The sequence below is a fragment of the Eretmochelys imbricata genome, chromosome 9 (genome assembly GCF_965152235.1).
Source record: "Eretmochelys imbricata isolate rEreImb1 chromosome 9, rEreImb1.hap1, whole genome shotgun sequence".
Lineage (NCBI taxonomy): Eukaryota > Metazoa > Chordata > Testudines > Cheloniidae > Eretmochelys > Eretmochelys imbricata.
In genome coordinates, this window is record NC_135580.1 from 11,582,428 (window position 1) to 11,595,985 (window position 13,558).

Here is a 13,558-nt window from a genome sequence, read left to right on the forward strand (position 1 = left end):
CACGTTGTCCTGTAATTGTACCCGTAAAGCCCTCTCCTTCCGGTCTCGCAGCCGAAAGTGGCCGGTGGCGCAAGGCATTGTGGGCATCATGGCGGCTACCCTTTGCCGGCGCTTCTTCAGCGCTTTGAGGGTCTCGGGAGTGTTACAGGCCCCGCCAGCCGCCTGCTTTCCCAGGTAGGGGCCCGTTGAGCGGGGTAACTGGTTCCCGTGGGGCGGGGAGGTGAGCTGGCCTGGGAAGGGGGTGTGGAGCATGTGGTGACCCCCGGCCGTGGCAGGGGGGGCTGCGTTGGGCGGGCGTTTTGGGTTGTTGAGCTGGGGGCCCTGGGGTTGGCCCGGTCCGCGCACTGTGCGCCGGGGGCGGCTGAGGGCCGGGGGCAGTGGTGGCCGTTGAACAGCTGAAGGAAAGGGGCCGTTGGTCTTTGGTAGGCTGACGGGCCTGTTGGGCCAAAGTGTGTTCATTGGAAATAGAAAAGGAGGACTTGTGGCACCTTACAGACGAACCAATTTATTTGAGCATGAGCTTTCACGAGCTACAGCTCACTTCCTCGGATGCATGCAGTGGAAAATACAGTAGGGGGATTTTATATACACAGAGAACATGAAACAATGGGTGTTACCATACACACTGTAACCAGAGTGATCAGGTGAGGTGAGCTATTTACCAGCAGGAGAGGAAAAAAAAACACCTTTTTTAGTGATAATCAAGGTGGGTCATTTCCAGCAGTTGACAAGAACGTCTGAGGAACAGTGGGGGGAGAGGGGAATAAACAAGGGGAAATAGTTTTAGTTTGTGTAATGACACATTCATTTCCAGTCTTTATTCAAGTCTCAGTTAAGGGTGTCCAGTTTGCAAATTAATTCCAATTCAGCGGTCTCTCCTTGGAGTCTGTTTTTGAAGTTTTTTTGTTGAAGAATTGCCAATTTTAGGTCTGTAATCAAGTGATCAGAGAGATTGAAGTGTTCTCCGACTGGTTTTTGAATGTTATAATTCTTGACGTCTGATTTGTGTCCATTTATTCTTTTACGTAGAGACTGTCCAGTTTGGCCAATGTACATGGCAGAGGGGCATTGCTGGCACATGATGGCATATGTCACATTGGTAGATGTGCAGGTGAATGAGCCTCTTATGGTGTGGCTGATGTGATTAGGCCCTATGATGGTGTCCCCTGAATAGATATGTGGAGACAGTTGGCAACGGGCTTTGTTGCAAGGATGCGTTCCTGGGTTAGTGTTTTTGTTGTGTGGTCTGAGGTTGCTGGTGAGTATTTGCTTCAGGTTGGGGGGCTGTCTGTAGGCAAGGACTGGCCTGTCTCCCAAGATCTGTGAGAGTGATGGGTCGTCCTTCAGGATAGGTTTAGATCCTTGATGATGCGCTGGAGAAGTTTTAGTTGGGGGCTGAAGGTGACGGCTAGTGGCGTTCTGCTATTTTCTTTGCTGGGCCTGTCCTGTAGTAGGTAACTTCTGGGTACTCTTCTGGCTCTGTCAATCTGTTTCTTCACTTCCGCAGGTGGGTATTGTAGTTGTAAGAACACTTGATAGAGATCTTGTAGGTGTTTGTCTCTGGCTGAGGGGTTGGAGCAAATTCGGTTGTATCGTAGAGCTGGGCTGTAGACAATGGATTGTGTGGTGTGGTCTGGATGAAAGCTGGAGGCACGTAGGTAAGTATAGCGGTCAGTAGGTTTCCGGTATAGGGTGGTGGTTATGTGACCGTCGCTTATTAGCACTGTAGTGTCCAGGAAGTGGATCTCTTGTGTGGACTGGTCCAGGCTGAGGTTGATGGTGGGATGGAAATTGTTGAAATCAGGGCTTCTTTTCCATGAGTCCAAATGATGAAGATGTCATCAATGTAGTGCAAGTAGAATAGGGGCATTAGGGGACGAGAACTGAGGAAGCGTTGTTCTAAGTCAGCCATAAAAATGTTGGCATACTGTGGGGCCATGCAGGTAACCATAGCAGTGCCACTGATTTGAAGGTATACATTGTCCCCAAATGTGAAATCGTTATGGGTGAGGACAAAGTCACAAAGTTCAGCCACCAGGTTTGCTGTGACATTATCGGGGATACTGTTCCTGACGGCTTGTAGTCCGTCTTTGTGAGGAATGTTGGTGTAGAGGGGTTCTACATCCATAGTGGCTAGGTTGGTGTTTTCAGGAAGATCACGGATGGATTGTAGTTTCCTCAGGAAGTCAGTGGTGTCTCGAAGATAGCTAGGAGTGCTGGTAGCATAGGGCCTAAGGAGGGAGTCTACATAGCCAGACAATCCTGCTGTCAGGGTGCCAATGCCTGAGATGATGGGGTGTCCAGGATTTCCAGGTTTATGGATCTTGGGTAGCAGATAGAATACCCCTGTTCGGGGTTCTAGGGGTGTGTCTGTGCAGATTTACTCTTGTGCTTTTTCAGGGAGTTCCTTGAGCAGATGGTGTAGTTTCTTTTGGTAACCCTCAGTGGGATCAGAGGGTAATGGCTTGTAGAATGTGGTGTTGGAGAGCTGCCTAGCAGCCTCTTGTTCATATTCTTACCTATTCATGATGACAACATCAGATGAAGTGAGCTGTAGCTCACGAAAGCTTATGCTCAAATAAATTTTTTAGTCTCTAAGGTGCCACAAGTACTCCTTTTCTTTTTGTGGATACAGACTAACACGACTGCTACTCTGTTCATTGGAAATAGCTACGCTTTGTGGCAAACCTAGGGCCATTCTGATGTAGCGTGCCAGTAATGTTCTGCACGCAGAGCCTGCAGTGAATGGGATTATGGCCCTTACAATGTGGTAAGCCTAGCAGCCGTAGGGCAGTTCATCCCTCGAAATCCAGCCCAGAAGAGTGGTGCACCAGATTGATGCTGGATGTTGTGCTTTGGCCTCTCTGAAATGAATTGGCAACTAGAATCCAGCTCCTAATGGACCGCCTCTAAAAACCACTGTCAAAATGACAGCAAAATCTTCAGTCTATTTGTTTGCAAAGAGCTTTACTATATTCTGTTCAGGTCCTTACGGTACCTATCCCCATAATATTTCAACATCTAGTTTATCAGCTATGTAATGAAGGAATAGTTTCACCAAGTGCTAATGAAATTCATTCTCCTCCTGGGGACAATCAGGTGTGAAACTGCCATTGGGCAAAGTCCTCCTCTTGAATAATAATTTATACGGTCTTTAATATACGCATGCAGCAAGCAAGACTATGTATGCATTCATTCTTTTGGATAATTTGTCCCTCTCTTTAGAAGGATGAAGCTCTGACTAAACCCAGATTGGTACTTAGTGAGATTTCACAATGATTAATATCTGAGAAACATTCATCTGTTTCTCAAAATAATGTATTGAAATTTTACATTTAGATTTTAGTACAGCTGGTTGTAATGGAATCCAAGTTACGCTACAGAAAACTGTGGAATATGTCTTAGCTGTACCTTGTCAGAAGGGATTACATTAATTTTTTGACCCGCACTTACTTCCATCCCACACAAAATAGGTGTTCTCTTTATTATTGTGAACTGACATCAGAAATAACAAATCTTGAAAATTGACATTATATTAACAAAAAAATACAGGCTAAAGAAATTAATCTGCCAATATATGGGACTCCCTGATTTGCTATTGATGTCCGTTAATTTGGGGTTTTGCAGGCCAGTGCACATTTAGGCATGTAAATTAAAAGCTTGCATTTCAAGATAATGAAGTTTGTAACAAACATTTTCTCCATGCTAGTAGCCAGAGGCATTACTTTATTGTTCAGCCGATAAAATCAGAAAGGTCTAGTTTCTTTACTACAGTTGCTGTTGAGAGTGCCAACAAGAATGCCGGCTGTGATGGAACTTGCTCACTAGAACTAGACATATTACCAACTCATTTCACAAAGGCCCCTGAATATCAATTTAGGGTATTATCAAATTTAGTCACTACGAGAGGGATAACTTGATAGTCTAAACCAGTGGTTCTCAAACATTTTTTTTTTGTGGACCACTTGAAAATTGCTGAGGGTCTTGGCGGACCACTTAAGGAGCTTCCCAAACATTGTTTGTACCATTAGCTAACTATTGTAAAGCACTTTGGATAAAAATACTATATAAAAAAATCTTAATAATTGTTTTTTTGTTCTATAAATAAAAGCACACAACTCATATTTTAATATCAGTAGTCTTACCTTTCTAATGTGATGGCTGTGCCCTCTTTCCCCCGCTGCGGCAGGCCCTGAGCTGGGGCTGGAAAGGAGGGGGTCTCTCCCTCTCTCCCCGAGCTGGGGCTGGAAAGGAGGGCCGTCTTTCCATGGCAGCTGCAGGTCTGGAGCTGGGGAGAGTCGCCTCTTTCTCTGGCCGCCACAGCCCTGCACATCCCAAATTCCTCCCCACCCCCTTTTCTCACCCCACTGCCCCCTCTCACATGTGTGTCTTCTCCAGGGTCCAGGCACCTAATTAGTGGAGCCATGCTTGTGCGGCTCCAGTAATTAGGTGGGTGGCCCTTCATTCTCTAAGGTGCGCACCTTAGAGGGAACTATCCATGGACCACCTGAATGGAGCTCACAGACCACAGCTTAAGAACCTCTGGCCTAAACATTAGGTTTGCAGTAGCTATACTCCCTTGAAAAATAGGTTCTTGACAGAGTTTGAAGTAGTTAGTTATTTCCAGGTAATATTAGAGTTTCCACAGGTGATACCTTAAAGACAGAAGCTCTATGTCGATGTTAAAGGTCCTTCAGCATTTTTTGTAATAACGGCATCTTCCTGCACATAATATTAGTGTTATGAAACACAGTACTTGCTTTGTTTCTGCATGTCATTCTTGTTTTTCGTAAATGCTGTTTTTACCAGTTATTTATTATTTGTTTCATAGTAGTGCCTAGAAGTCTCAATCATGATCCAGGCCTCTTTGTGCTCAGCACTACTCAAACGCATAAGAGACAATCCCTTGCTCAGGAAGCTTATAAACAAATGAGAACAAGACACACACAGACTGAGAGGAGAAATGAAAATAGAGATGACGTGTCTGACATTGACAGAGCCAGGAACTGACCCATGTCTTTTGACTCTGTCTCCAGTGGACCCTGCAGCCTCCAGTGTTGGAGAACCTGCAAATAGAAAACTTGTTACAATCAGAATAGGAAGGTGTCCATGACAATGGACAGGAGGGCAAAGTTCGTATTTAGCAGATTTTTCTTTTTCCTAATCAAATATATATTTTTCTTTACCTTTGTTGCAGATTAACCTTGAATCTGCTCCATAAGAACACTACTAAAGTAGAGCCCATCTATCAGTGTAAGTTTCTCCATACTACTTTATCACGGAAAGGACTGGAGGAGTTTTTCGATGACCCAAAAAACTGGGGAGAAACTGTAGTTAAATCTGGTGAGTTATTTTTAACCTTTTGGGTTTGGTGTCTTTGATATACTTCTGCTGTTAAAAATATGCAAATTAATATGCAGGATTTTAGAAGGTATTTAGTGGCAATATGTCATGCCACTTCTTGTATATTCATTTGCTTTTTCTATTTTAATTCTGTGTTAATACAAGTGGAACATTTATTATGCAGAGCAGAGGCAAAACATCTAAGCCCTGTAGCCCAGCATATAGTCTTCAACCATGTTGTGTGAGATCACAGAAAGGGTTGCACTTCTAACTCTGAACAAGGAACTTTATTCGAATAACGAAAACGATAATATCCCTAAAGCTGCTTTTGTCTGTCTCTCTCTCTGCTTCTGCCTACAACTTTCCCTAGTTCTGAATGCCTGCTACAAGTATTAGGGAACAGTACAGTTTCTTTCACATTTGAGCATGGTCTTGTTTTCTAAGCAAGATTGAGTCTGGTCAGTATTTCAATGTCATCTACAAGGAAAAAGCTGCAAAAATTGGTGTTTGTAATTTGACATTCTTTCCAGGGAATCAACGTGGTGTGCAGGTGGAAATATTTTTTTAGAAAATGGATCATTTTTAGATTAAATCACTGTTTTTTGTTGCTGTTGTTTTTACAGGGGATGAGTGGCATGCAAAACATCTAAGAAACAAGAGTAATGAAGATTTGCACAAACTTTGGTAAGTGTTTTAGTGCAGTGTTTCCTATCCTTTTGGGGCAGTTGTGCCCGTTTTCATATGAAAGACATGGCTGTATTAGCCAGTGAACTCAGTTTCCCACTCAGTTGTGCACACTCTAACCTGCACTGGGGTTCTAATTCTGGTCAGAGTATGTACAGTGTATTGCAGGTAGAAGTGGTGAATTAGGCTCCAGTGCAGAAGGGTCCAACGTGGCCCATCAGTTAAGGATGTTTTTTAAAAGGTTTATATAAAAATGTGTGATCTCATGGACAGAGGATGGGTCTAGGGGTTAAGACACAGGGGGTTCTAATTCCTGCCTTTGCCACTGACTATGTGAGCTTGGGATAAATGACTTTAGTCCTGTGTCCCTCAGTTTCTCCAACTGTAAAAACAGGAAATAATGGTGTTTACCCATCCTTTGTAAGGTGCTGTGAAATCACAGAGGGAAAAAGCCCTGTTAAAAGTAAATCAGATGGTTAGCATTGCAAAATCTTTAGCAATACAACTTAAGTAACATAGGCAAGGAATTTAGAAAAACAAAACAAAAAAACCCAGACTTTTTAACTTGACGTTGGGAGCCCAGAGTACCAGACACAAAATCGTGTACTCCCAGCGGTTGAGAATCACTATTTAAGTGAATAATTTACAAGCATGTTAGCACTAAAACTTAACTCTAATTTCTGACCGTATTGTACTATTATGTTCTTTGATCCAGGTATGTCCTACTGAAAGAGAAAAATATGCTTTTAACTCTAGAGCAAGAAGCAAAGCGACAGAGTTTACCTATGCCAAGTCCGGAACGATTAGAAAAGGTAACTTTTTCATATAAGCTAAAAACATCACTGCAGGTAAACTTTTTGTGTGAAAGATGCAATGTTTGCAAACCTGTAAAAGACAGTTCCCAGAATTATGTTCCTGATTCATTTTGCTTAGGGTAGCAATGTAAAAGTTAACTTGTTCCAAAGCCTTTCTCACCTCCTATACTTCCTAATTGTCAAGGTGGTTAAGCACTGGAATAAATTGCCTAGGGAGGTTGTGGAATCTCCATCATTGGAGGTTTTTAAGAGCAGGTTAGACAAGCACCTGTCAAGGATGGTTTAGATAATACTTAGTCCTGCCATGAGTGCAGGGGACTGGACTAGATGACCTCTTGAGGTCCCTTCCACTCCTATGAGTCTATGTTAAATCATATTCATATTAAATCACCTCTTTCATTCCACTGAAACTGATTTCACAGTCATTTCTGGTATCTTTTCCTGGCCCAGGTTGCAGCCCACCCATATGCTTATCCTTGAACTTTCTGCCGTCAACTCCTTTGTTTTCTATCTTCCCTGGGCTTCTATGAACCTCTGACCTCTTGGTTCTTTTCTCATTTCTCTCACTCTCTTTCAGTGTCTCCTTCTCTAACATTTGCCTTCAGTTTTCTGACCTTGTTTGCCTACACATTTCTCTCCCTACCTTAACCTTACAGACTTCATCTACTCACACATGAACCATGGTAACAAGGTTTCTAGCTGGAAAAGTGTTGAGAAGCTTCTGGTCAAATGTTATAGTTTGGCCATTGCTGCTCTCTGATCATCTAATAGGAACAGAGTCTCTAACCAGACCCCAAGTTGCCAACCAGCTTGACAAACCATTTCCATGAACTCTGTCAGAAATGCAGATAAAATCTGCATATTTCCAGTTGTTTTCCACAACCTACCAGCATCAACTCATTGTCTGGATTGAGCCTTAGCCAGCTGGCACCTAAACTAAAAGTTCCTCAGTTTAAGCACAGATCAGAAGCCAACATTGTGGCTTCAGTGTCATGTTGAAATGGTTATTCTGTTTTCAGGTGGAAAAGTCTATGGGAAGAATAGACTTAGTTATTAAAGAAAGAGAAGTTGCTCTGCGGCTGTTACAAACAGGCCACGAAAACCCACGACCTGGCGAGTGGAGAAATGACTTCTTAGGACGCACCTACTGGTATGGGAAAGAGGATTACTGTTCTATATGTGCAGAGCTGTAGGAGGTATCAGTACTATCAAAACCAGAATCATCTTACAGAAAAAGAGTCAGATAACGTGTCTATTGTGGAAAAAGCATCTTTGTAACCTTATCAAGAACAAGCGATATTTACTAAACAACATTAATACCTTTGAGGATGTGTTTCATCATTGGCAACTTTGCTAAGCCGTTAGCTGTGCTGGGGTGGTGGTAACCACTCTCTCGCAATTCCATGGATAAATCACCGGATAAACAGCAAACAGAGCTTGGTCTCATTTATATTCCAAGTTTTACTGTATTGGGGGACCTGGTTACAATATGGTAGTCCCCTGACGTGGTTGAAATATGGTTCAGTCTTGCTGTGCCGATGAGTTCAGAGTGTTTCCAAATTGTGCTATAGACCTGGACTTTTCTCAGCTGCATTGCAAGACCACTGTATTAAGTAGGGTTGCCAATTTTGTATTATTTAAAAAACGGACACTCCAGCAGGAGTGTTGGAACCTCCCCTGCCCCTCGTTCGCTCCTCTTCCCCTGTTGCTTGCTCCGCCTCCCACCTCCTGTCTGGGTCAGGAGGGACTTTTCTGCAGAGCCAGGGCTGGGAGCTGCAGCCGCCTGACACAGGTAGGAGGCTTCCCTGGCTGAGTAGGATGCCTCCCCCGCCCTTTGTAACCAGAAACCGTAAAGTCCCCTTTTTGACCAGGCTTTTCGGTTGAAAACTGGACCTGGCCAATGGCCACCCTCATGTTCAGGGGCAACTATGTAACCTAGTCTTCCAAAAACTATAGGACTTACAGTGTAGATGGGACTACATGTAGATGGATTCAGGATCTCCTATCATTGTTGACAAGTATTTTAAATTGTTTGTAAACTCTGTAAATTAAAGTAGACTATATCCAATAAACTCCAGTAAACTTAGATTCAGGGTGAAATCCTGGCCCTATCAAAGTCAATGGCAAAATTCCCACTAACTTTAATAGGGCCAGGATTTTACCTTCAGTGTAATAGCATTTTGAGAAACAGTTTCTGTATTCTGCACTGGAGTGACAGGAGTTTGAGGAGATAGAGAAAGAACCTCCCTCCACCTTCTTTGAGTTATAATTTTTGGTTGCACACTCCTCCCCCCCAAACTCAGATAGCTGGGTGGCATGCTGAGGTGAGTCAAGGGGTGGAGGTGGTGCTCTCTCCCTGGGCCCTGCTGTGCAGAGCTGGCCCCCTAAAATGGAAGTCAAACTATGCTTATGGAGGGCCACCCGGTGCCCCATGGAGCAGGAGCCTGGTGCCCCGAGCTCCCCCACGCCCAGCGGCTGAAGTCTGGAGCCTTGAGACACCCCCTGCCACTGTGGAGTTTTTCTAGCATGTTGTGGGGGGCCTCAAAGAAAAAGGTTGAGAACCCCTGGACTAGACAACAGTACCTACCCACTTGAACAAAAAAGAGCAGCTTCGTTACAATCCATTTACTGAGATGCAGCAATCTAAATGCTGGATGATACTGTAATCAATTTGTATGTCATTGGCAGGTACAGTGCCAAAGAGTGGCCAATACCTTGGTACCTAAACAAAAAATACAACAGGAGGAAATTCTTCTACTCGCCACGTGTAAAACATTTCATCAGGTAATTTGAAATGGAAAGGAAAATTCTCTGACCCTGTTTGTTGTGTACTAGTCTAGGTCTTCGAACCTTGTAAAGGACAGTCTTATTGCTTTTTCTAGCTTGTGGATTGTTTTTTTCCTTTACAGGATGGGGAAGAGGTGACACTGAACAAAAACTGTTTAAGACCCTGATTCTGCAAGCACTTAGGCATGTGCTTAATTTTAGGCATGTGAGTAGTCCCCTTGAAACCAGTGGGATTATTTATCTGTTTAAAGCTAAGCACGTCTGTAAGAGGTCCCAGTTCTGTGAACACAGTCATTAAGTCACGTTCCTAGTGTATAATTGGTTCTGGGTACAGCTGAATAACTGTTGGAGATGACATGGTGTCTTATACTGTATCCCAGCTTCTTTGAAGTTGTCACCATTTATCTTCTGGGTCTGACTTTGCTTAAAGAAATTTTGGCTGGTAATATTTTACAGAGCACTTTTAATCCCAGAAGACTTTTACCAATAATATGAATGAATCCCTTCCAGATGTGTAGCACGCTAAGTGTGTGATGGTAAAATCTGAGCCATGTATACCAGGCCATATCTTTATTCTTTTGAAAGTACCCTGGCTCTTTAATATACACAGAGCAGAGATAAGACCAATTTCAAAGACCGCCCACATAGCACACTACATGGAACTCGAGCTTACTTCTCTCAGAAAGATGAAGGAATGAGTCAACCCTGCCTGCATTCTAATTTATAGTTTCATGCAGTGTTAGAATTCCAAAGATGATGATTTGCACAAAGCATCCGCCCTACATTTGGTGCTATGCATATTAATTATGATAAAATGCTTAAGACCATTCCTCTAGTCTCCTAATAAATTCAGTCTGGCCATAGCTTATATAACCCTGAATCTGATCGCTTCAAAATTTTGTACAGCTTCTTTCATACAAACTAAGTTGTATGGTATTTTGGTTGATTTCAGTGGCACTCTTCCCATCTCAGCCATGCCATGCTGACCCAGAATTGTATATAATAATCTGAATGTTACCTTATTTATTATTATCTGCCTAACAGTTCCACAACACCAGCTGCTTAATTATGGTCAGAATCTCTGGTAAAATCCTGAGATCATTTGCCTTTTTACTGCTGCCAGATATTATGCAGATGGTTCTGATGCATAATCACTCCTATGCCACACACTCATCTGTAATTAGGATGGTTTGCATGTAGATTACAAAATGTTTTTTCCTTGTTATACTTCTGCAGATTGAACTGCATGGGCTACTTAGCCATTTATAAGCCTCATCTATCAGTCATTCTGAATTATAGCTTGCTCTACTCCTTTCTGATCCCATTTTCTGTCAAATTTATCCACCTGCAAAATTGTTCTGTACTCCAAAGTTATTTTATGTGCAAAGCAGCCAAGGTTTTTTCTCCTATGAACACCCCCCCACACTTGTTACCTGTAGGATTCAGAGTGGAGGAAAAAACTGTGCTACTGTACCCACGATGGCTGACTATTTCTGCTAACAGCAGTGAAAGTTAATATTGTTATTGCTCTCGCTAATGTAACCAGTGGCGTCTTTCTGACCATGTATTATAAGGGCTTGATCCATCCTATTTTTCTGCTCCTTTTGCCACTGTCACCCAACCCCTCCTTCTCACTTCTCTCCTCTATGCTTTCTTGACTAGTTCTTTAGCAGCTCCCTTGGTGGCTTCATCTCCTCTCCTTTTCACTCTTACATTACTCCAGAGTTCCATTCTTGGTCCCTTCTCTTCTCCCTCAACCTTATGCCATCTTCATCCCAATCTCTGCCCCTCTAGTCAAGCTTGCAACTGTCTGACAAACTCAGGATGGCAAAGACTGAACGTACTCTGCACCATTTCTTTTTCATGGTCAATTCTTTCGTCCTTCCCATGTACCAGCCTATCAACCTCAGTTTCACTGGACTTCTAACTCTCTTGTATTCAGGCTAATACTAAATCCTTTCACTTCCTATACAACATTTGTCTTGATGACCCTATCCATTCTCCATACCTTGATAATCCTCCTGTCTGGACTTTCCTAGTATCCATCTAAACATGCTCCAGTCTAGTCACTAGAAAAGATCTCATATTGCACACTACCACAAAGCAACTTAACCCAGTTCCTGCTTATTATTTTGACCTGGGACTATATCTCTACTGGTAACTCTTTTCCTAAAACAACTTAACTCCTTCACTGTTGCTACTTCATCTTGAACTGTTAATCTGTTGTATTTACAGTATCAAGGACTTGTTTGAAATCAGTTATGTCCACTGTTTCATTATTAAACACAATGTAGGGAATGTACTCCCGTTACTGAAAACCACTGTCAGGAACTGGTATGTTTCCTGGTTTAGAGGGGTGATTAACTGGAGAAACATCTTCTCTGCAGCTTCTGTAAACTAAAAACAACTTCATGTATTTCCCCCTGGGAGCCTGTTTTCTCCTTTTATTTTTCATTGCTGCTTTCTTAATTTGTTCACTTCAGACATTTATACTTCATACATATACCATGCATCTTATATTACTGTAAAGCATTTGAAACAATTTGCATGAAATATACTTTTCATGTTTGAGCTATGGCAGAACTGCCCTTTCCCTGTGACTAGCAGGGGAAAAGCATGAATAAAAGGTGAGTTCATAAGACTTGGAGCAGTGGGGACCTGGCCTAGTTCATTATTGCTAATATAAAGTAGGGGCCTTTTCTCCTCTTTATTTCCAGCTTCTACCCATCATAGCAACTGTTATTGGTATTGGCTGGGCCCAGGTCTTGAAGCCAGCACAAGCCTCTGATATAAATTCTTGATACTGATTGCTGAACTTGAGTCTCCAAGTGAACTCTTGTTAATGGAAGCCAGCGTACCCAGTTCAAAAGTTATGAAAGTCTTAGGAAATTCAATAAAGTGATACAAAAAAATCTTCAAAATTTAGGCATAAGTGATATGACTGGGAGAAATGTGTTAGACTATAATGAAATTTAACAATTAATGCTTATTTTTCTTCATTACAGACTCAGAATAGAACAACACTTGAAAAAACAAGCGAGGATGAAAAGCTTAGAAAAAAAGAAACAGCTCCTTTTACAAAAGAAATTCCCTCACCTTGCTGCACAATCACAGAATTAATATCAAGCTGGAAGAGTGATGCAAGTAATAGTTTTACTGCAGTAGTCTTAAGATGCTACATGTGACTGGCATGTAGTGTGAACATTTTCAGTGGGCAGCAGATAAAGAACAGGGCTGCCTGTGAGGGTTTTTTGTTCTTTGATTTTTTTTTCCCTGCCCAAATAAAGCTCCTCAACCCGAAAAATAAAATTCATATCTGGGTTGTGAGACCTTCAGAGCAAAACAATATAAACTTGTCCTGAGTCATTTAACTGATTTCTGGAAAAGTAATATTTTATCAGCCAGGTGATGAAAATTAATGCTTTGCGTCATTGTGTCATTTACTATAAAGCTGACCTGTATGCTTAACAGTAAAAAAGCATATGCAAGACAGAGATTGCAATCAAGGCAGTTGTAGACATGTCTGCTTTAGCTTTTAATGAAGGTCTTCTCTCCCTTTATTTTTGCACTTAACACTTAGTGTAGCATATTATACAAGCTATAGCAGCTGTCCAATGCACTCAACTGTCCTATTTAAGTACAACAAAACAAATGCATTAGGCAGGAAATTATAGTAAAATCAAGTAGGTTAGGAAAGGAATAGAAAGCTCAAGAGCAATATCTCTACAGAAAGTAATGGTAAGTTTGAGAAGTTCTCTCTCAAATTAATTTTAAATCTGGCTTAATAGCTGTGTCCAAGTTTTCTTAGTAAGGAGGGAGTAGCTTGAGGATAGCATAGGCTAGATTCCTGGTTATCTTTGGTAGATTCAGTGGAAATGTTCGCATTTTCTAACAGCCTTATACTTATTTTTGTAAGTTACTGGCTCTTT

The 13,558-nt window shown here is 42.1% G+C and overlaps 1 protein-coding gene across 1 annotated transcript; it reads left to right on the plus strand.

Annotated features, from left to right (window-relative positions):
- Window positions 1–52: 52 nt before the first annotated feature.
- On the plus strand, window positions 53–13,000 carry MRPL47 (mitochondrial ribosomal protein L47). The gene is made up of 7 exons (XM_077827063.1): window positions 53–174; window positions 5,198–5,343; window positions 5,967–6,027; window positions 6,743–6,839; window positions 7,862–7,992; window positions 9,531–9,626; window positions 12,635–13,000. Exons 1-7 carry the CDS (start codon window positions 89–91, stop codon window positions 12,747–12,749), a joined length of 732 nt encoding a protein of 243 aa, XP_077683189.1. The 5' UTR covers window positions 53–88; the 3' UTR covers window positions 12,750–13,000.
- The last annotated feature ends 558 nt before the right edge of the window (window positions 13,001–13,558 follow it).

Bases quoted from the DNA above. Each gene is read 5' to 3' on its own strand.
- MRPL47 (XM_077827063.1), top strand. From the start codon at position 89: ATGGCGGCTACCCTTTGCCGGCGCTTCTTCAGCGCTTTGAGGGTCTCG. The intron at 175-5,197 runs GTAGGGGCCCGT...CCTTTGTTGCAG, and splicing joins CCAGCCGCCTGCTTTCCCAG to ATTAACCTTGAATCTGCTCC. The intron at 6,840-7,861 runs GTAACTTTTTCA...TTCTGTTTTCAG, and splicing joins GTCCGGAACGATTAGAAAAG to GTGGAAAAGTCTATGGGAAG.